The 22,625-nt window shown below is 55.5% G+C and overlaps 2 protein-coding genes across 2 annotated transcripts; both read right to left on the bottom strand.

Annotated features, from left to right (window-relative positions):
* Positions 1-1,767: 1,767 nt before the first annotated feature.
* GOT2 (glutamic-oxaloacetic transaminase 2) lies at positions 1,768-13,310 on the bottom strand. Its single transcript, XM_061375946.1, has 10 exons — positions 13,165-13,310; positions 7,958-8,114; positions 6,638-6,766; positions 6,219-6,278; positions 5,967-6,128; positions 5,650-5,754; positions 4,626-4,776; positions 4,223-4,388; positions 3,247-3,397; positions 1,768-2,580 (listed from the first exon to the last, which is right to left on the bottom strand). The coding sequence occupies exons 1-10, from the start codon at positions 13,230-13,232 to the stop codon at positions 2,458-2,460; spliced, it is 1,272 nt and encodes a 423-aa protein (XP_061231930.1). The 5' UTR covers positions 13,233-13,310; the 3' UTR covers positions 1,768-2,457.
* Positions 13,311-15,885: 2,575 nt separating this feature from the next.
* On the bottom strand, positions 15,886-21,567 carry CALB2 (calbindin 2). Its single transcript, XM_061375940.1, has 11 exons — positions 21,445-21,567; positions 19,135-19,211; positions 18,863-18,952; positions 18,657-18,737; positions 17,792-17,848; positions 17,610-17,687; positions 17,456-17,511; positions 16,961-17,000; positions 16,777-16,830; positions 16,503-16,574; positions 15,886-16,081 (listed from the first exon to the last, which is right to left on the bottom strand). Exons 1-11 carry the CDS (start codon positions 21,533-21,535, stop codon positions 15,965-15,967), a joined length of 813 nt encoding a protein of 270 aa, XP_061231924.1. The 5' UTR covers positions 21,536-21,567; the 3' UTR covers positions 15,886-15,964.
* Positions 21,568-22,625: the final 1,058 nt, after the last annotated feature.

Raw genomic sequence — 22,625 nt, 5'->3', positions numbered from 1 at the left:
CCACCAGCATGAGGCGTCTTGGGAGCTTTCGGACCTGACGACCTAGTGCTTCCAGCACCGCAGCCCCCCGGGGCTGGGCAGCCCAGAGCCCGCCCAAACGCCTCCCAGCCGGAGGAGAAAACCTTCACAGCCCGGCAGAACGGGCCCAAGCGGCGGAGGGAAATCTCCTTTCTTTCTCCCGACGTCCCCAAAGATCCCTCAGACCAGCCCGCCTTCTGCCCCTAGGCTTCCCAAACACCGTGCTTGTGCCGGGAACCCTCTTCGGGGAGGGAGGGAACCCCCGCAGGCCTGTGGGGCTCCTGGCCCCGTGGGAAGGCGACGACCCCGGCACACCCCGACCCTGCGAGCCGGCGCCGCTCAGAGGGTGGCTCCGCAGCTCCCCACGGGGCCCGCGCCGGCAGTGCCAGGTCCCGGGGCCGGTGGGGCCACCCCGCGCATGCGGCATCGGGCCCCTGTGCTCCCCGCACCCCCCGCTCCGGTCCCCCCGCGCACCGGCCCCGCTCACGGACCCCGCTCACCGGCAGCTCCGCTCCGCTCCGACCCCGCTCCCGGATCAGCGGCGGCGCAGCGCCAGCCCCGCCCCGCCCCGCCCCGCCCGCGGCCCGCCGGGGATTGGAGCTGCGGCTCCGCCCGCACCGGGAAGTGAGGGCGGGCCCAGGGGGAGGCAGCGCGGCCCCGGGCATGAGCGCGATGCGAGGGCTCGGTGCAGGCCGGGGCGGCCGCAGCACCGGGGACAGCATCAACACGATCAGCACCAGCACGGAAAGCAGTTTATTGCACGAACCGAAGCAAGCGGAGGGGACGGGGCGGCGCAAACCGTCGTCAAACCGACCACGGGGACAGGAGGCTCCGGCGCTCCTCGGGCTGTGGGCGCGGCTCCTCCCGGCTCGGCGCTGGGCAGGAACGAGGGCTGCGCTGCTGAATCATGCCGTCATTCCAAGGAATGTTTGCGGTTCAACTCCCTGCCATGGGCACGGGCACCTTCCACACCTTCCACTAGAGCAGGCAGCTGCAAACCCTGTCCAGCCTGGCCTTGAACACTGCCAGGGATGGGGCAGCCACAAGGTCCCAGTGTGAAGGGAAAGGTGCCTGTCGATGGAGAAATCTAAGACAGACTCAGAGTTTATCCCCGATATTTCAACCCCTGATGAATGAGAAACTCCATCGTGCTCCATGCCCAAGTGCAGCATTGAAAGCCTTTCGGAACTCATAAAACACCTACATCAACCCTGTAGACTTCAGCTCTGTGACACCAGTTCCCACCCTGGGCACTCACAGCCCCCCCACCCCATGTTCTCCGGGCACACATAGGAGCTGCCCTCCCTCTACATGGGATCCTCAGGAGATGAGTGTTTCATTGGCCAGACCAGATCCTCTGCACTGGCTGCCTCTGAGAGGGCACATCTGATGCGTGGCAGGGACAGGATGCCACTGTGATGACAGGATAAAGTCCCAGCTCAATACAGCCATGCATCAGTTTATTTGAGTTAAAAATCAGAGTCCAGGCACCAGGCCTGAGGGACACCCAGCTTAGGACTGCATGGTTTTCCAGTTGTCAGCTCTCAGACCTCACTCACTCAGGATCTTTCCCTCCCGTTTTATAATGTCACCAGCAGTTTGACCAATCCAAGCAGAGAAGAGGGACACCCCACACCCATCATGAAGGTGGACCCCTTGGTTCATGGCTTTGGGGCCCACCAAAGGCCTCTGCTCTTCAGGGAGGTCTGCTGGGGTTGGGACAGGAATGGGAGAGGCAGAGACTGACAGTGGCTTTCAGAAAGAGTTCTTATTGGGAATAGAGGGTGAGCAAGTGTTTCACCTCGGGGTACATGACTGAAGTCAGAACTGGGCAGATTTAGAGGAGGGATGCTGCTCTGCCCCACACACCAATACCACCCCTGTGAGTTACACCTGATTCCCAGATGGAAAGAGCCAAGTAGCGACTGAGCAGATTTGATAACAAGCAGTCCTCAGAGCTTCGGTGCTGCCCAGCCCTGGGTGAGAAGGATGAAGGGGGGTAAAGGAGGATGAAGCCTGTGGGCAGCAGGGACTGTGAGGAGGTCAGAGAAGCAGGTCTGAGCAGCCCTCCCACTCAGCCTCCTATATCCCCTTCCTGCTGCCTCACAAAGCCTTCTCCTGGAGAACTGAGCATGAGGGAGCCTCTGGTGTCTCTGCTGGTAGGACGGCAGTGTGAAGCTGCAGCTTCCTCCAGCTTGTGAGGGTGCTGGGGCTGATGGACAGCAGGGGAAAATGGCTGTGACAAGCAGGAGCCAGCAACGACGTCCCTGCTCCACACTGCAGGGTGGTTTTCACTAGGCTTCTACAACAACTTATCTACAAGGTACATTCAGCAGCGGCGTCGAGTGCTGTGCTTGGAAGTATTCTGCTTTCCTTTCCCTCCCCATCTTCGAATGGTGGGGAAGGGAAAGCCACCAGCTCCAGGGCACACCTGTGTCTTTACTTGGTGACTTGATGGATGGCATGAGCCAGGTACCCTACATTGCCCGATGTAACTCCTGCCACAGATATTCGCCCATCTTTTGTCATATAGATGGAGAACTCCTTGATCAGCCGCTCCACCTGGGGTGAAAGAGCACAGGTCAAACCACAGTGCCAACAGAGGGCAAACTCACAAAGCTTGCCAGAGCTGAGCTCAGCCTGGTGCCAGCAGACATGGCATCCACCTGCTTGGAGCTACTATAGTTGCCCAGAGAGGTGGGGGAATGCACAATCCCTGAAACACTCAAGGCCAGGCTGGATGTGGTTCCGGGCAACCTGATCTAGTTGAAGATGTCCCTGCTCATTGCAGGGGGGTTTGGACTAGAAGAACTTTGAAGGTCCCCTCCAAAGCAAACCATTCTGTGATTCTACGACTCTAATGGGAAGCCAGCATCAAGCCCTGTAAACCAGGAGAGATGCTGCTCAACTCTCTGGCAACACATGAATGCTGCAGATATTCAGCCAGGACAGTCACCTCGCTTGAGCTGACTTTAAGGTCACCTCAGAGTGGCACCAAGTGACTGCTTCCTTTGACAAATAAGCAGGCTATGTTTGCTTTCAACCTCCACAAGCAAAGCAGGGAGCAGAGCGAGGTCTGGGTCCCCATGACACTCCAGTGCCAAGGGCTTGGAGCACGTTCCTCCTGGAGGAAGAACTGCTTACCAGGGCTCAATCTGGCATCTGCAGTCTAGATGTTACTGACAAGGTCTGCAAACGACACCTTGAGTCCACAGGAACTAAGTTTACCTGCTCAGGCTTCAGCCCCGTGAAGCAGAACATGCCGATCTGGTCAGTGATATGCTGCCAGTTGTGGGAGGATCCCTCCTTCTTGAGGTTGGACACCAGCTGAGTCCGCATGCTGATAATTCGGTCAGCCATGCCCTTCACCTCCACGAGCCTGAGAAGCCAACCCAAGAACAAGTCAGCAGGGCTGGGATGCACCCAGCTGGGGAGCTGCATCCTTCTCCTGCTACCTGAAGATGACTGCTATTTATTATTTACTCCATAGCTGTCCGACAATGAGCGCAGGCATCTCTCACTTTTGAAAGGTATGGGTCAGCAGGAGGCCTGATGGCAGCACTGCCCAAACCCAGATAAAATAACACCTGCAGACAGACACAGAGTACAGGGATACCTCCAGGGCAAGTAGACATTCCCTGCTCCAAGGCAACACAGCTAGGAGATGTCTCTGCTTATCCCTGGATCAGGCACAAGCATCAGCCTGCCAATGGAACTGCTACCAGTGAGGCCACAGCACACTGCCAGCCTTTGTTCCGCCAGGCCAGCTGCCCACAGGGACTGACATCAACAGAATGACGCCAGGAAGCAGGCTTAGAGCATGAGGGTTACATTCCTGGGTCCTGTTCCCAGGGCGCTTATGCTTCCACTTCCCCCAACGCCTCAGTCCCTTCCACTGCTTGGATAGGCAGCTCCTGCAGCTCTCAATCCTAAGGGTGCTTTATCCCCTTTTAGTTTTTTCTGTCTTGGCAATACAAGAGAAAACTGTTTGTGTCAGGCAGGACCAACCCCAGCTGATGCCAAGACATGAGCAGCAATGTCTCCAGAGGAAAGGGACAGCACATAGTTCTGACTGGATCCCTGGTTTTGATTGCACCCCTGAAGCTTAGAGCTGCCCAGGACAGCAGCAGGGAGTAAGCACAGCACAGGGCTGTTACAGAGACCTCACATCTTGCTGCTGTGAGCATTAGGGGCTCCCTCTTACCACTCCTTCCGTATGTCAGGGGTGTTGAGAATGATGGAGGCAATGCGGGCTCCATTCAGGGGTGGGTTGGAGTACATGGGACGGATGAGGATCTTCAGCTGTGATTCAACCCTCTTGGCTTCCTCTGCACTGCTGCAGATAATTGTGAAGGCACCGGCACGCTCTCCTGAAAGAGGTGATCAGGTCCCAGACTCAGCCCTTGGATACTCAGGATACTTATCCAAGTGCCACGCAGCTTCAGCAGAGCCCTGCTCTCCAGCAGAGCCTCCACCAGCTCCCAGCAGGTGATCTCCTGTGCCATGATCACTACTGCACAATAAACATGGGCAGCAGAAAGACAGTGGCTGCTAAACCCCAGAGGCAGCCTAGGTGAAGCCATCTCCATGCCAACTGCCCTACTCACCATACAGCCCCATGTTCTTGGCATAGGACTGCGATATGAGGACGTTGATGCCCTGGTCGATGAAGTGCCGCACAGCCCAGGCATCCCGGTTGATGTCCCCACTGGCAAACCCTTGGTAGGCCATGTCAAAGTACACGAGGAGGTTTCGTTTCTGCCAGCAGAGAGGAGAAAGAGCATCAGAGGAGCTGGACACTACTCCAGGGAGCAGGGCAGCAGGCTGAAAAGAGCCATGCAGGCATCAGCCTGCTCGCTGCAACTCCAGAATTAGAGCCATTCCCCTTTCCCACAGGGAAGCAGCCCAACATCCACAGCTACCCGTCACGCACCAAGACAGCAGGTAAAGACCCTCCTGGTGCACTTATGGGATGTGTAGTCTGGCCCAGGACAGAGCAGATTCATTAGTAATAAATTATTCCATTTCCGTGTCTCCTGTGTTACCAGTTTCCACGAAAACCAGTTGGGAGCTCTCTAGGCAGGTGCCAGCCCTTCCATTGCCTCCAGGCAGATAACCCAGCCACACGGTCCCTCTGTCAGGAGATCTGCAGCCATCTGTAGGCCATGGAGGCCACCGATACTGACCAGTGCTCAAGCTGTGACTAAGGCAGGTATCCCGAAGCCAAATTTCACTGGCTACAGCTTGGGGAAGCAGCAGGGAGGAGGAGGAGAACAACAAAGGTAGAACCTGCCCCATCTGTTTTCAGCTGAAGCTTGTGAGAGGATACCAGGCACGTGAAAGATCTTGCACCAGTTTTAATACATCAGCACTGGGAGCGCCCCTCCAGCTATCACAGCTCACTGCTTCAACCCTGATGCTCTCCTTTCAGTCTCCCTACCTGGGAAGGTGCCAGCAGAAAGTCTAATGGTCAGCTAGAAACTATATGGGTGCATTTGTGTGGCCCTTGTCTTCAGAACAGGAACAGGACACCCATCCTGGCTTCACAGAAGGGAATAGCCTTTAGCACAGCAATGACCCAGAGATGGTGTTCCCAGGAACACAGTACCCATGGGACGCTGTACTGCTCACCTTCACCAGAGCCGCCACCTCCTTCCATTGCTCCTGCCGGGGATCCACCCCAGTGGGGTTGTGAGCACAAGCATGCAAGAGGATGATGCTTTTCTCTGGAATTTTCTAAGGAAGGTATTAGAAAGCATGAATTATTAATAACATCTGAGCACTCTCCTCAGCAGCCAAGATGAGACTCTTGCCCCAGACAGCCTATAGGAGCCCTGCAGGGCTTCTAGCCTTGATCTGGGGGGGTTCACACATCACACTTAGGCTAAAGCAAGATCACCCATCTTCTCACATCTCATCCCTGCTTCCAGGCATGAAAGGCAACTCACAGAAATGTCATCCATGGCTCCAGAGAAGTCAAGGCTGCATGTCTTGGGGTCATAGTAGCGGTAAGCCTGCAGCTGCAGGCCAGCATCACGGAAAATAGGTGTGTGATTGCCCCAGGACGGTTTGGGTAGGTACACATCACGGCTCGACTTGAAGAACCGTTGCTGACCAAGACAAAGACAAAGTGTTGACTGTTAGAAAACCTCAAAGATCCAGCTCTGGTCCTTTCTCCCCTGCACCAGCCAGGGACTCACCAAAAAGCTGGCTCCAATTCGCAGAGATCCAGTCCCAGAAATACCCTGCACAGTGACATACTGCAAAGGAATAAACAAGTACCCAAGTGTGAGCAGCCACGGTACGATACAGGTAAAGGCCAGTCACTACATCAGCATTGGCACAAGCACAGCAGAACAGGGACATGGGGCTGGAGGGGACCATGGGTCAGCAACTCCAGTTGCAAGGCAGGGAACTGGGACAAGGTCAAATTCCCTCCTTGGAAAGGGCTGTTTCCCACTTCAGCTTTCAGAGGAAGCACTTACTTATCCAGGCCTAGCCAGCCTGCAACTCAGAGGCATAAGTACCCTGCTGGTTCTTCCACATTTGCTGGGCACCCACATAACCAGCCATACATCAGACAGTGCTGCCCACCCCTGCTTCCCATTCTGCTCCTTACCCGTCCGCTCTTCAGAACCTCACTGTTTTCACCCAGAGCCAGTTCTGCGGATGCCCGAGTGAAATCTGCTAGCCCCCCAATGGGCAAGTACTCCTTGTCCATCTTCTTGGATGCTATCATGGCCTCTGCCTGGGAAGGAGGACACACAAGTCAGCAAGGAAGGCACCACTGTGGGGAGGATGGTGGACAGCTCAAGATCACTTCATATCTGCTAGCTCAAAAGGTGCTAAGGTTGTTTTACAGGACCTTCCCTTCAGAGATCAGGGCAGGTTCCAAGCTCAGGGCAGCAGTAAGCATTTCAGATTAAGCCTTTTACCATGGGGCAAGGTGCCCAGTGGCTACCAGAGCCATCAGTGGGTGCCACTGTCAGTACAGCAGAGCCCAGAAACCTAACACCAGAGCAGAGCACCACTTCAAGCCCATCACAAGTCAACACTGCTACATGAGGACACGTGTTTCTTTGCCCAAGCAGGAATTGTCCTGCAGGAGGGTAACACCAGACTGTTCAGAAAACAGCCCAAGTCCCTACCTAACAAAGATCAGAGAGTGGAGGCAAGAACAGCAACAAGGAGCAACGCTCAGGAAAAACAGAGCAATAGAGATATCTGGAGCACTTTGGGAACCCTATCTGTGCTCCCAGAGCAGTGGAACAGGCACTGGCAACATTCACATACCACCAGGAAACTTCCTGTGCCATGACCCAGGTTCTCTGGTTATGACCCAGCTGCAGTACGTGCTGACATAGGGAGAGCAAGGGCAAGGGATGGCTTTAAACCTGACAGCGATGAGGAACATCGACAACACATCCTCCCTTCCTTGCTGGCAGCCCTGAAGGGCCCCGTAATCCCCTCAAGGGCAGTGTTCACATCCAGCTCCCTGGGCTGGAGTTTTAGCCTGGCTTACAGAGAAACTGCTAACAACGACTCAGCAGAATTTCTAAGACTAATCCACAGAGGGGACAGTGTCAGCTCTTTCCTCCCATGCGGGCTGGCCCAGGGAACATCAGCCTATTGAAGAAACACTGAAGTTCAGAGGACAGCTGGATTGGAGGACTCATGGACATCAGCAACAAAACAATTTACCTGGATGGACAGGCCATGCATTCCCTGTTTTATCCTCTCCTACTTAACAGCTCTGTCGTATCTCAAAAGCATTAGGACTGCTAAGGAAGACATCCAGGAACACTGTCCTGCTCTGTCAGAAACGAAGCTTATTCTAAAGGCCAACAGGCAACCCTTGTTAAGAAGCCTTCCCCATCCTTGACACCCCTAGTGTCCAACACCTGGGTCTGGCCCTGCCCAACAGCAGCACCAGGCTCACCTTGCGAACACAGTTCAGGACATATGGCTTCCCGCTGTCATCCCGGTAAGCCCCCACTCCCAGGTTCATCTTCTTGGAGTTGGTGTCGCGCTTGAAAGCTTCTGTCACACCCAGGATGGGGTCAGGGGGACCCATCTCCACATGGGACCACCATGAGCTGGAGGCAAGAAAAAGAAGCTAAGAATCAGGCTTGAGAACTGGCCAGGGACGTGCACCAACATGGCTAGGGGGAAATCTTGGTTTTAAACCCCTGGAAGAGGAACAAGAAGTGCTAAGAGAAATATCCAAGGCAAAAAAGAACCAACCCTTTGTGCTCCATGAGCCGGCACTGCATTTTATGTTGCAGAATGGTCAAAGAGCTTCAGTTCACTGTGGCTGAAGATTAACTGACTCCCTGCAAGTCATTAACATGTAGACATGGCTCCGTTTGTCTCATCTGCTGACATCAGGAAGGCCCCAGGAAACAGAAGCCTTCGCACCAATACAGGGCCACTTCCGAACTCCTGGAAGGGCTCTCGTGCATGAAGACTAATCTGCTCTTTCTGCAGAGCCAATGGAGACATTTCCCTTCCCTGCCCCACAAACTCTGCCACATGCTGTTTTCATGGAAATCAGAAAACACTTCCTGGGAGACAAGTGCAACTTCGATGTGAAGGCCCCTTCCCTTGCTGCCAAGAAGCAGCTTCGTGCCCCACTCCCCAGCAGCTGCTCTACAAGCCACCTGCCTCTGTCCTGTTGGTAGGACATCCTGAAGATGAAGAGGTTCTCTTAATGTCAAGGGCAGACCAGACCATGCTATAAAAAGAAACCTGTCATTCTCTCTTTGGCCACAGCCAAGGTCCCATTTCCAGGCCTTGCAGGCTTGTAGATAGTGCAAGAGAAGCACTGTGGTAGTTTGTAACCTGCCTGACAGACAGTCCCCTCCTGAAGGCAGGATTACTAAAGACAGTAACCCCACACCCTGGGAGCATCCTGACCTATCCAGGTGCCTGAGCTCAGCAAGGCACAAAGCACCCAGCAAAAGGTAGACTGGGTTTATCTTCTATGGGACAGGATTCAGTCTTGACTGCTGAAGGAAAAACTCATAGTCAGATGGCTTCACATACCAGCTTCACAAAGCTTTGAAGCCTGGAGGAGGCCACCTACCTCACCTGAAGATAACAACCTTTTCAACTTGAGGATGAAGCCCTGGAACTGGATCCTGCCCCAGGCAAGGCAGGCAGCCTGGAGACACCAGGGTCAGTAGAGCCAGGCAGGCTAAGGAAGCACTAATGTGATAAGAACTCACAAAGTCATTTTCTCCTTCTAATCTATCCCAATTTTGGGTCTATTTAGACCCAATTTGTTCACAGAATCCCAGAATGTTTTGGGTTGGAAAGGACCTTAAAACTCATCCAGTTCCAACCCCCTGCCATGGGCACGGACCCCTTCCATTGGAGCAGCTTGCTCCAAGCCCCTGTGTCCAGCCTGGCCTTGAACACTGCCAGGGATGGGGCAGCCACAGCTTCTCTGGGCACCCTGTGCCAGGGCCTCAGCACCCTCACAGGGAAGAGCTTCTGCCTAAGAGCTCAGCTCAATCTCCCTCTGTCAGGTTAAAGCCATTCCCCTTGTCCTGTCCCTACAGACCCTTGTCCAAAGCCCCTCTCCAGGTTTCTTGTAGCCCCTTTAGGCACTGGAGCTGCTCTAAGGTCTCCCCTTAAGGAGCCTTCTCTTCTCCAGGCTGCTCCAGAGCAGAGCCCCTGCAGCATCTCTGTGGCCTCCTCTGGACTTGCTCAAGCTAACTCCTCACTACATAAACATACTTTACACTGTCGTGTATGCAGATCACATCTCACGGAGCTTCTAACATGATTTGCTCCTTTAGATGTAGCTGCTCTTCCATCAGTACTACATTTCAAAATAAAAAGCCTCCATTTCTCCTCTCAAAAGGCAGAAAGAGCAGCAAATACGTACGAGGCTGAGCCATCACGGGTAGTTTAAAAACGGAAGATGTGCTTCACATTTCTACACAATAAACAAGTCTTAATTACCCCTCCAGTAAAGTACAGGATCAACTTAGAAAGGAGGATGAGTCAGTCTTGTCAGCAACACTCCTCAAGAAGGAAGATGGGCTGCAGCCAGCAGGGAGGGAGCAGCCTGGGAAGCCAACTTGAACAGAGCATGGGGCAAAATGCTGCCGCAGGTTCAGGCAGCAGGTTTGGGAAACCTCTCCCAACACCTTCTTGGCAATGGAGAGGTGAGGAAAGAGAAACACACTGCACAGGAGCACATCCCACTGCAGTTTACCTGGTCTAGGAGTATTTTGGTATTGAGGCATGCAGGAGCCTGGCCATCCATTTCAAACTGCTGCTGCTCTGGAGGTGGGACAGCGCCTTCTTTCTGCTCAGCTTGTCACTAAGCAGCTTACAGTGTTTGGGGTATTTAGACCCCAATCCTTCAAAAACTTAAGCAGATCACTGGTCTCTAATATACTGCTACAACTACTGCTGATCCTGTGGACGTTTACCTCAGCTGTAGCACTCCTGAGTTAAGTACTTCTGTTCTGAGATGGTCTTTCCATCAGCTTAAGGCAGCGAAGGGTTAGGTTTCGGACTTGATTTTCCCCTTCTCAGCCTGGTGGTTTTCAGGGGAAGGCTGAAGAAAGACTCTGCTGTTTCCAAAGCTTTCAAGGAGACAGGGGAAGAAAGCCCAGACTGAGATGTCCACACACATCAGGATACCCAGAAGATCACAGAGGCAAACCTTTCCAGACAGGGGTTGGGGAAAAGGGATCTACCAGGGATCCAAGCCCACAAGTCCTGACACACTGCTACCCCTATGTTACTACTGTGTTATATTTTAGTTTGAGCAATTAAAAGAGCACTGGTCTTAAATAAAGGTCAAAGTTATAAACTGCACATCTTCTCTACCAAGCTGGAGGTATTCCAGTGCGTAAAACTAACAAGAGGGAAGTTTAAGCTGGGGTTAAACTAAACAGAGGGGAGTTTGAGCTGAGGGATCCCAGGTGCAGGGCAAAGAATGCACATCCTCCATATACAGGACCTGAACAGAGTGGCCCAAGTCAGAGTTCAGATGCTGATGAGAGCTGGTATTCAAGTACTGTCTGTACTCATCAGCCAGGCTTGTCTTCTGAGCCAGTTCAATGCCCAGCTGCAAGCACATTGTGACAGATGGGACAGAGAGGGCAGGAAAATGTACCAGGAACTGCAAAAACCAGTAACACCCTTCAAAAATATATGTGAAACTTACGGCCTGAGCTGCAGAGACCCATGGGCATGCTTACACACTCAAGCCAAACCCAGAGAGCAACTACACAAGTGTTCAGAAGCCCAGTGAAGGTTTTCATTGGGAAGAGGCTAGTCCACCTTCCCTGCAGTACAGCCAGGTAAGACACTGGATTTCAAACCTCCTCCAAAGTCCCTACAGCAGTTCTGCAAGCCAGAGCAGAGCAGAAAGGGGCCAAAAGCAACTCTCTGGATAACAGATACCACAGCTAACACCAATATTTACATAAGAACAAAGCCAACAGGCTGCTGGCTGGCTCCTAAGGTCCTTTCAAGCCTAAAACTTCATTGCCCAATGAGTTGTGATAAGCTTCCCCCCAGGAAAAGCATTTAAAATAGCTGTCTGGTGATACATCAGAGCAGCACGTGAGTTATCACCTTCATTAGCATCTGTGTATCAAGGGAGCCTTTAATCATTTGGTCAGTACCTCTTCACCTCCATCCTGATTTCAGAAAGACTGTTTATAGCACAGAGCACCAAAGCTGCTGAAGATAAGCACACAGAAACTGCTAATCACTGCCTGGCATTCCCTGTCCAGGGATAATGAGCCACTCTTTGGGAACAACAGTGGCTGTGCACAAAGGTTCTTTACGTACAAAACGGATGGTTCGCATGTCTTTCAGGTGACCTCAATTTGGTAATTTATGTTTTGCTGTGTAACAAGCTTGAGAAAAGCAAAGCTATTGCCAGTGATCTTGCATACCTCTCCCAGGCCTGCTACAGTTCAAGGGGCAAAACCCACATTCTAAGCAGCTGCTCTTCCATATCCATGGAGAAGAGGCTGCTGTAGAAGAAGCAGGCACTGAGAGTATTTGTCTCACAAGGCAGTGAGGGACTGTGATTGACAGAACAGGGTTAATCAATAGCTAAAAGCCTTCTTTTCTGGAACGGAAAATCACCCACCACTTTCTGCTCTGACAAGGGGTGGAAGTTGTTCATTAGTTTTCAGAGCCAGTGTGGCCCAGGAGTCAAAGGGTTCTGCAGAGCTGCAGCAAGGCTCTTGCCCAGATTTTTCCACCCTGGTCACTGGTCCCAGCCAGTGGCCTGTGGGTCTGGGGTCAGCTGTGCTGTGTGGAGCTCTTCTGGGCTCTCTTCAGGGCTCCAGCTGCATCCTACATTCTCCTGCCCATTCCTCCCTGGCTTCAGACACAGTGCAGCTGTGCTGACCACAGGAACACCCTTAACCCGCGCCCTGCTTGCACCAGGTTTTGCACAAATAAAAGCATGTCTCTAGCAGCGGCACCCCACCCCTACTGCATGGTGCGCAAGGTCCCTTTGCTACCGCTATACGGTCCATGCAAGGTAACAGCAACCCATCCCCATTTTGCAGTGCACGGGGCCCTTCATGCCCCACTGCACACCCCCCAGCCCCATTTCTCAGTGCACAGGATGCCCCGGCCCGGTTCTTGGGGCACAGGGCGCCCCAGATCCCATTTCTCGGTGCACAGGGTTCCCGGTCCCTGCGGCACACTCGAAGCAGCGCCCGGGCCCCGTTTCTAAGTGCTTAGGGTGCACCCGGGCCCCGTTTCTCGGGGCACAGCCCCGCGCGCCCACGCGCCCTCCACGGTGGCTCCTCAAGGGCAGGCTGCAGGCGCCGGTAGCGGCCGCAGCCAATCAGATCGCGAGGAGGCCGCGCTCCCAGCCAATCGCTGCGCCGTCACCCCGGCAACCGCCGGTCTCCCCCCCCACCCCCCCCCGCGGCGCCTACAGTCTCCGCGGAGGGACACGCTTCCTCCTCGCGGAGGGCTCGCCTCGCCACCAACTTCATCACCCCCCCGCCTCACCCCCCCCGCCTCACCCCCCGCCCCCAACCCCCCCCCCCCCCACGTTGCCGCCCAACAGCGCGGAGTACGGCGGCGGGAAAGCCCCTCCACCGGCATCGCAGGATGACTCCAGAGGCTGGGCTGCCCCTCAGCCCCCACCTGGCGCGGGTGGCGGCGGCGGCGAGGCGCGGGGTGGCGAGCAGGCGGCGGGTGTGCAGCAGAGCCATGGCGGCGAACGGGCAGGCTGGCAAGCGGACACCTCACACGACGGCTGCGGCGCCTCGCCCCGCCCCGCGCATGCACCGCCCTGCCTCCTGCTGCGCCGATGTGCGCCCCCTGGCGGACGGGAGGGCTCTCTGCAGCCGTGCCTCCCTGTCCTGCGCTGCGATGGCCTATACTGGGCTGTATTGAACTGTACGGGAGTGTATCGGGCTGTATTGGTCTGCCCTGGGCTGTGCTAGGCTGCGCTGGGCTGTACTGAGCTCCACTGGGGTATATTGAGCTGTACTGGGCTGTGCTGCTGTGTACTGGGCTGTGCTGGGCTCTATTGGGCTGCACTGGGCTCTATTGGGCTGTTACGGGGTGTACTGAACTGTACTGTGCTGTATTGGGCTGCACTGGGGTGTACTGAACTGTACTGAGGTGTGCTGGACTGTACTGGGTTGTGCTGGGCTCTACTGGGCTGCACTGGGGGGTATTGTGCTGTTCTGTGGTGTACTGGACTGTACTGTGCTGCACTGGGGCGTACTGGGATGCACTGGGGTGTATGGAGCTGTACTGGGGTGTGCTGGAGTGTGCTGGACTGTACTGAGCTGTGCTGGGCTGTATTGGGCTGCAGTGGGGTGTACTGGCCTGCAGTGGGGTGTACTGGGCTGGGATATGGAAGTCTGTACTGCACTGTATTAGGCTGTACAGCACTAGCGGGCTGTGCTCACGTGTATAGTACTGTACAGCACCAGACAAGTGATGCAGGTCTGTAAAGGGTGCAGAACTGTACAGGGCTGTCCTGGCTGGACTGCATTGCACTGCACTGGACTGGACTGCACGGGACTCTACTGAGCCATATGGTGTAGTGGGCCATACTGGGCTGTACCTGGCCATATGGGGCTGTGATAAACACATACATGTGTTGGTTTTCACAAATCATAGGTGTGGTTATGTGGATATAACTGTTGGAATTTACAATAACGGACACAAAGCTTGCTAAAGACACAAGATTAGACAAGTTAAAAAGGGTCAGAACTGTTGAGCGAAATGGAGTCACATAGCAAAGGAATTTGTAAAGGTAAAAGAAACGGGGGGGGAACGGATGACTTGATATAAGAAAAGCTATTGCCTGGACAACATAGAGTTGAAGTACTTTTTAGCTTAAGTTAGGTTGTAGAAAGAGAACAGTGTTTATGTTGTTTGCCTGTGGAATTTAGTGGCCCCACTGAACATGAGTTAATTGTTTCACACTAGTGTCCTAAAGTATCTTTAGCTTTAAAGAACAATGTTTATGTTGTAAGTCTGTGGTGAGGTAACAGGATTTAGTGGTCTCACTAAACATGAATGAGTTATTTCACACCATCCTTCTACTTATCCGTTAGAGACAGAGCCTCCCAAACATCTGCTAGCTTGGGATACTCTTTGTCTGCCCATCCTGCAGTCAATTCTGCAGGAAGGTCACACTGTTTTAGATCTTTGTTATTTATCAGAAGGATTACAGCTCTGGCTGGTTTCAGCTAGTTGTGTGATGCTGGGGCATCCAACTGTGCCAAAGGTGAAAAGTACACTGTGAGGAAGAGCGCTTACTCCATCTTGGAGAGCCCTGCTCATGAGGAAGACTGCTTACTTCATCCTCAAGACTCCTGCCCACGATCACTGGAGAGCAGTGCACAGACACCAAGAGGAGGAGACTTACGGTAGTGAGTTCCTGGAGCTGGTTATAACATCCCCCGCCTATATGTGGGAATTAGGAACATGTATGTGACTAATGCAATAGTGACAGTATATAGACCTGTAACTAATGCTGATCAGTGTGCCTCTGGCTACGGTCACGCACCCAGTGCTGTTCCTTTGGCTTTATTGATTTTGTCCATCAATAAAACCCTGTTATCTCGATCAGAGGAGTGAGCTCGTATTTCACGGGGCTGTACAGGGCTGTGCAGGACTATAGGGTCTGTGCAGGTTTATTGGTCCATGGGGCTGCACTTCACTGTATAGGTCTACATTGCATGATATGGGGCTGTAATGACCCAAACTGGGCTGTACAGGACTGTACAGAGCCATATTGGACTGCACAGGGTTTTACTGCACCATATGTGTACCAGACTGTATGGCACCACCCTGGGCTGTACTGGGCTGAACTGGACCATAGTGGGCTGTACAGACCTGTAGTGGGTTATACATGGCCATATAGGACTGCACTGCACCATACTGGGCTGTACAGACCTGAACTGGGTTATCCTGCACTGTTATAGAGTTGCACTGGGTAATACATGGCCATATAGGATTGCACTGCACCATATAGGACTGCACTGCACTATACTGGGCTGTACAGGGCTTAACTGGGCCATACTGGGAGGGGCCACAACCCTTGTGGACTCTCTACCCCATCATCCAGGTAGGGGTCAGGGTACAGGACCCACCTCTCCTGTTTCCCCCAGCCCCATTGCTGCAGCAGGAGAAGGCTTTGCTGTACCAGTACTTAACTTTATTTGTAAACTCTCTTTGGTCAACCAGAGAAAACCAACAAAAGACCAAAACAATGAAAACAATCCCCTGAAAGAATATAGATCATTAATCCAACTAGGAGAATGGGATGGAATTAAGTTTCCTCCCAGAATTAGGATTTTAAAGACCTACAACAAGCCCAAGAGCTACTGAGGGAGTACTGCAGTGATGGGCGCTCCCCTGTTGTGCTTGGTTGTGGGGAGGAGGAAGCACGTGGGGTAGGGTGGGATGCTCCTACATGGTCCTACACAGGGGGCTCGCTGCAAAGCACGATCTCCAGCTCCTTGCGGTAGAGCTTTCCTGCATCGGACAGGTTCATGATGCTCTTCCTGTAGTTGGTGAGCTGCTGGATGCTCATCTCCTGCAGAGGAGCAGAGGAGGGAGGCGGTGGGAGCTGGGAACCCTGTTTCTCCCTGGGGAGCACCCCCAGGTTGTGACCACCAAGCATCTCTCCTGGGCATGGGGAGTGTGGATACAGCAGGTGGGAGATAATGAAAACCACAAAATCAGCCAGGTTGGAAAACACCTTTAAGATCTTCAACCATTGCCCAGCACTGCCGAGGCCACCACTGAACCATGGCAGTAAGGGCCTTGTCTACACGGTGTGTGAAAACTTGCAGGGACGCTGACTCCACCACTGCCCTGGGCAGCCTGTTCCAATGCATGAGCACCCTCTGGGGAAGAAATTGTCCCTGACACCCAGTCTAAACCTATCCAGATGCTTCTGGAAGAAGAGGATGTACTGGGGGGGGGAGGGCACCCGGGCTCTGTCCTCCACTTACTTTCTTATTCTTCTCATACAGGTCTTTCAGAAGTGCATCCAGCTCGTTCTCATCAATGAAGCCGCTTCCATCCTGGATAAGGAGGGAGGGACATCAGGAGGGAGAAGGACATGAGCAAGCCCCACCACCCTGGGCATGGGTGACCGTTAACCAGCACTCACACCCCACACGGAAGAAGGGAATTGACCCAACTGAAAACACATGGGTTTGGGTTGGTTTTTTTTTCCCCCAAGTTATATTTATTTGGGGCAGCTTCCTGGGATCCGGCCCCTACCTTGTCATAGAAGGCAAAGATGGCATTGAACTCCTCCGAGGACAGCTTCACCCCCTGGGAACAGCACGGGACACCAGGGCATGAGGGAGGGATGAGGTGCAAGCAGGGAACAGGATTCAATTTATTATTATTATTATTATCATTAATATCATTAATATTATATTTTTATTACGCTTTATTTTACCTGAAACTTCAGAAGGAAGTTTTCTTGCACAGGCAGAAGTCTGAAAGACAAGAGGGGCCAGGGATAAGCAGGAAGCAGCCAGGAAAAGACACTTTTTAAACCCAAATGAGTCTTGGATAGGGTGAGGGCAGATGGGTTTAAATCAAAAGAGGGAGATTCACGCTGGATGTGAGGAAAAAATGTTGTACATTTGGGGTGGTAAAACACTGGCCCAGGCTGCCCAGAGAGGTGGTGGTGGATGCTTCATCCCTGGAGACATCCCAGGCCAGGCTCCACGTGGTACGGTTGTTGAAGGTGTCCCTGCTCCCTGCAGGAGGCTGGACTAGATGAGCTCTGAAAGTCCCTTCCAACCCAAACTTCTGGTGTTCCGTGACTCTTCACTCCAAAACATGAGCGAATTAAAGAGGAGAACTATTCCCCTTGGAAGCTGGAGCCCCCACTGTGAGTGTTTCAGGGTGTCTTTCCTTCCCCACCGCTTCCTTTTCGTCACCTTACCGTGACATCTCAGAGAGGCCCAGCTTCCCGTCACCGTTCGTGTCGAACATCCGCAGCTGCCGGGACACAAGCAGCACCCCATCACCACTGCCTCCTCCTCCCCTCCATCGCACACACCGTGGTGCCAACACCCCTGGGATGAGGTCCCACTTACAATGGTCTGTGTGTACTCCTGCAGCTTGGGCTCGTCGTAGGGGCGATTGGCCTTCTTCAGCAGGTCCGACAGGAAGCCCTGAAGGGAGAGGGCTGTGCTGGCTGTCCCCAGGCCTGGTGGTCCCAGCAGTGCCATCCCACCACAAGGGACCCAGCTCAGCCCCCCTCCTGCCCGTAGCCCACCTTGAGCTCGTTGGCTTCGATGTAGCCGCTGCGGTCTGTGTCGTACCTGCGCCAAGCCTGTGAAGGAACCATCCCCAGTGCTGGTGTAGACTTGTGTCCCATGTTCCCACCAACACGTGTGAACCCCGCTAAGCCCCACCTGGAGCTTCTCCCACCACCCTGGCAGAGCTGGAGTCAGCTCTCGGCTGGTGATGGTCTCACCAGTGCCACCTGGAGCTGGATAGTTTTGTCCACAGACATGCCAAGAGCTCAAGCGCTATTATCCTCACCCCAGCATGAAAGACCAGTCTTTAATATTTAATTGCAGTCCCCAATTAAACAATAGCACCCCCTTAACTCCCTCCATGCCATTGGGTGCTCCTCTTTCGGCCATCACCTCCACCCTGGTTTCATTTTCCAAGTACAAGCTCTCCCCTCCTGAGATGCTGCACATCCCACTCCAAACCCCAGCCACGTTTCAGTCACCATGGGCAGTTTCCCTCCCACCCTGCAGATGGGATTACCCCATGCAAGGGCACAGTGAGGTTTTGGGGTGGCCCAGAGCAGTGTTGTCTGCTCCAGCACATCCCTTGGGTGCTAAGGACCAACCACCCCAGGTTGGAAGTTTACAGAAGCAGCTCCAGATCCTTGCAGGTCACCTGTGCTGGAGACTGGGATGAGGTCCCAGCTGCCCTGAGATGTGCTGAAGGGATGATGAGGACAGGGAAAACTCATCACGCTCCCCAAACCAGCATCACCTCCCATTGCTGACTTAAAGCCAAGATTCTGGGGTAGACTAGGAGAGGTTTGGGCAATACCCGCAAGCTCCCAGTTGCATCAGGGAAGCGGATCCCAAGGGAGCCCTGGCACAGCCTGCCCTGCTCACCTCCATGAACTCCAAGCTGGAGCCCACGTGCTGGCGGAAACACAGCAGGAAGTTTTCCTCCGTGGGCAGGATCTGGGCCAGCTGCGGGGAGCACGAGCATCACAGGAGACACGAGCATTGGGAGGGACACAGGCATCGGGGGGTACAAGCACTGGGGGCGGAGGGGACACGAGCACCCCGCGGGTCATGGGACCAGCTCCCCTCACCTCTGCCATCTCGATTTTGCCGTCAGTATTTCTGTCGTATTTGTGCATGAACTCCTTCACTTTGTCACCTAAGTTGTCGTTCTTTGAGTCCTGCCAGCAAGGAGCAGAGATGGGAGCATTTATCCCCCCTCCCATGCTGGTGTTTCCCCCTGTTTCCTCCTGGGGGTGCCCCAATCCCGCTCCTAGGTGCCAATCCCAGAGGAGATGGGACTGATGGGAGCCTGAACCTTCAGAAAAGAGAGAACAGGGGAGGGAGAAAGCAAACCCCTTACCACACACGTCCCCTTCCTTGCACTTTCCAGCTCCTGGAAGAAGTTTTCCAGTTCTTTGCCTTCAATGTAGCCATTTCCTGGGGAAGGGAAAGAATACAGTAATATCCCCCTGGTGTCAGAAGGATGTGTCAGGGGGATGCAGTGCTTCTGCCCCTCTGCAAGGGGACATGGCTTCATGGTGATTGTGGCACCAAAGAAGCTGAAGCCTAGTGTGGTAGAAACGTGGTAGTGACTGGATTTGCAGAGCCCCATTGGAGGGGACACAGCTCTTGACAAGTTCCCAGAGCCCAGTTGAAGGGCACAGGGGACTTTGTCCCTGTTCCCATCCCCATCCCAGTGTTTGGTGCGTTTTCTGCATCTGCTGCTTTAATCACGTGGTTTAACTAAATCTCTTCATTCACCTTGAGCATCAGCACCCTCAGGCTCCCCAGCACCATCTTCTCCCCTCTGCAATGCAGCGTCTGGGACCAACCTACCCACATCCCATCTGGAAGCGCCTGGGGAAGTCCCAGGACACCTTCCTCTTGAATGACCGCATCCCGATGGATAAGCAACATCCCTCCCAAGAGAGGATGAGGGGCTCGGGCAATGCTGGGTGCTGGTGTGAACTGCTGCGGGGCTTGGCTTTCCACTGTCCTTCCCATGGGCTTTGCTTCTGCAGGTGTGGGAGAGTCACCAGCTCCTTTCAATTCAGTGCTGGGCAGAAGGATAACACCAAGGAAAGCCACAGCAGGCAACTGGAGTTCCTCCGAGCAGCAGCTTGGACAGGTCTGGCTCATGTCTGCAGAGGGGCAGGGTGCATGGAAAAGCCTCTCTGGAGAGCTATGTCTGGTCCATGCAGCTGCACCCTGTACCCTCCCTGCCAGCAAAGGCACCCAAGGGGATGCTTCTGGAGCCTTAAGGGAAGTGAAAGCTCTATCGGAACTTAAGTAGAGGGAAGTGTTTGAGTGAGACAGCCCCTTCAGCAGGGGATGAACACCGGGTCCCTCTATCACCCCCTTCCCATCGGCAGAGGAAAGCAGCTTGGGCTGCTGGACCTCCCACCGGTGTTGCAGAGCATCCTCCTCACCAAGACCACCACCTCCTGCGACACCCGAGTCCCTCCTCACCTGGGCACCCGCCCTGCGCTGGGACACAGGCCAAGCTGGTTCCCGGCCTGCCTCTGGGTTCTGGAGGTGACGGAGCACCTCCGAGGGACACGCTGCAGGAAGGCAGCTGGACACGTACCCCAGGAGCCGCCAGTTCCCACTGGCTGCCACCATCCCACTGTCCTCAAGCCCTAACCTGCTGCAGTGCCAGCTCCAGCGGGGACAGGGTCAGCCATGCCCGTGTCCCCCAGGCTGCAGGAGGGACCCGACGGGGTGGGCAGGAGGGCACTGAGCACAGGATGAGCTTTGGCTCCAGCAGCACAGCCGGGGGCGCTGCGTGAGGCAGTTCCCAGGAGGAGTTTGGTCCCCAAACCCTTCCCAGGGATAAGGACCTGGGGAAGGAGCTCTCCCCTTGGGCTGTTCATCCCAGCCGGATAAACCTCCTTCGTGGCACTGGAATAAACTAATTTCCCATCAAAACGATGCTGCTTTTGGCATTTCTGCCCCCCTTCCCCTCTTTCGGGGGCTGGCAGCAATGGGAACCGGGAGGTGGCATGCCCAGCTGCGACTCCATGGGGAGGTGACCTCCCCGCTGGGGACACGGCCGCTGCCACAGCGTCCCCGGGGAGAGAGAGGTTTTGTGGAGCTGGATGAGGGGGAAGGAGCTCTCCAGCCATGGGGCGGCCGCTCCTCACCCAGGCCCTCTGTCACCCCCATCCTTCAGGGCAGGCGATGGTGGCCGCGCTGTCATTCCTTCCCCCCCCCACCCCCCCCGCCTACAGGCACCCCAGGTGCCAAGGACAGGGCTCCGCGGAGACACGGGGGGCACCCCTGGGAGGGCAGAACCCCCAGACCAGCGCGCAGAGGTGACACCAACCCCGAGCGAACCCCGGCTCTTGGGGGATGTGCGACGGACCCGTGGCACCCCCGGGCTCAGGGGCCCACGGGCGGGGGCCTCTCGCAGGGCCCGGTACCGGAGCGCTTCATCCCTCCCCGACGGGGCGGTCCCCGGGGGATGCCGACAGCCTCCCCCATTCCGGAGCTCCCCTCGACGTGGCTGCTCCCGGAGGCTCCGCGGGCTCTGCCCCTCTGAACTCCCCGCGGCGGGGTACCCTGGCACTCTACATCGTGTCTCCCCGCGCCCGCGCTATGAGGGATGCTCAGCCCGGTGCCCTCCGCGCCGGGGCGGGTAACGGGGGGTCCCCCGCGCCCCGGGACTGACCGTCTGCGTCGAAGTGTCGCCAGACGTCGAGGAACTGGGAGGCGGTGAGCTCGGCCAGGTGGAGGTGCGGGGCCTGCTGCGGGCCGGCCATCTCCCGCTGCCGCCGCGCCGCTGCTGCCACCGCCGCCCCTGCCCGCCTCCGCCTTTTATACCCGCCGCCGCCGCCGCCCGCCGCCACCAGGGGGCGCGCTGACCCGGGACAGACGAAGGGCAGGGGACGGGGGGGGAGTGGGACAGCGGGAGGGGAGGGGGCGTCCCGGGACGCTCCGGGACAGAGGGACCCCGGGACAGAAGGGGAGGGGAGAGAGGACCGGGAACACATCGGGACACAGCAGCGAGGGGGAAGGGGGCAACAGGAGGGGGACAGAGATAGCGGGACAGCGCGGGGGGACAGGACACCGGAACAGAGAGACTGTGGGGAGGGGGACAGGGACGTACCGGGACTTACCGGGACAGCGGGATACAGGAATACCCGGGAACCAGGACAGAGGGGAGGGAAGGGGGACCGAGACAAGGACACCGGGACGGCGAGTGGGGACGGGACAGGACAGTGGGGCGCCGGGACACCCAGCACTGCGGCGCGGAGGGACGGCAAACACCGGGACAATGGGACACCAGCACCGCGGGGCAGACGGGACTGGAACACCGGCATCGGCACGGGGGGGGTATCGGGACACCGGGACAGCACCGCTCACCATGGGAGCAGCCGGCTCCTTGCCCTGCCTTCTCACCTACCCCTGTCCGGTATCACCTGCTCTGCCCGATGTCACCTACCCCTGTACTGACACCTAGCCCTGCCTTGTCACCCTACCCTGCTGCCTCCTCCTGCTGTCTGTCACTCCATCCCTTCCCCAAGTCCCTGCATCCCTTTCTAAACCACCCAGCCCTGCCCTACCACCCAGTCCTCACCCCCATCATCCAGCCCTACCCCGCCACCAAATCTGTGTCCTGTGTCACTGCATTTGTGTGCCTTGTCACTGTCCCCCTGGGCTCCTGGCGGCAGCTTCATAGACCATGGTCACAGCAGGGCAGAGGCAGTGCCACCAAGGGACCATGCGGTGGCCACAGCAGGGCTGTCAATCCCAACCCATGGCTGGGGCAAGGACACAGAACTAGGGCACCACCCCCTGGACATTCCCCCATTATTTGGAGGAAAACCCAAGGAGCACTCAGATCAAGGT

This window comes from Neopsephotus bourkii, unplaced genomic scaffold (assembly GCF_033783945.1).
Source record: "Neopsephotus bourkii isolate Nb327-2 ecotype Australia unplaced genomic scaffold, CSIRO-AGI_Nbou_v1 NB_1680, whole genome shotgun sequence".
Taxonomy (NCBI): domain Eukaryota; kingdom Metazoa; phylum Chordata; class Aves; order Psittaciformes; family Psittacidae; genus Neopsephotus; species Neopsephotus bourkii.
Note: the sequence above shows the minus strand (reverse complement) of the source record. Positions and strands in the feature narration are given on the sequence as shown.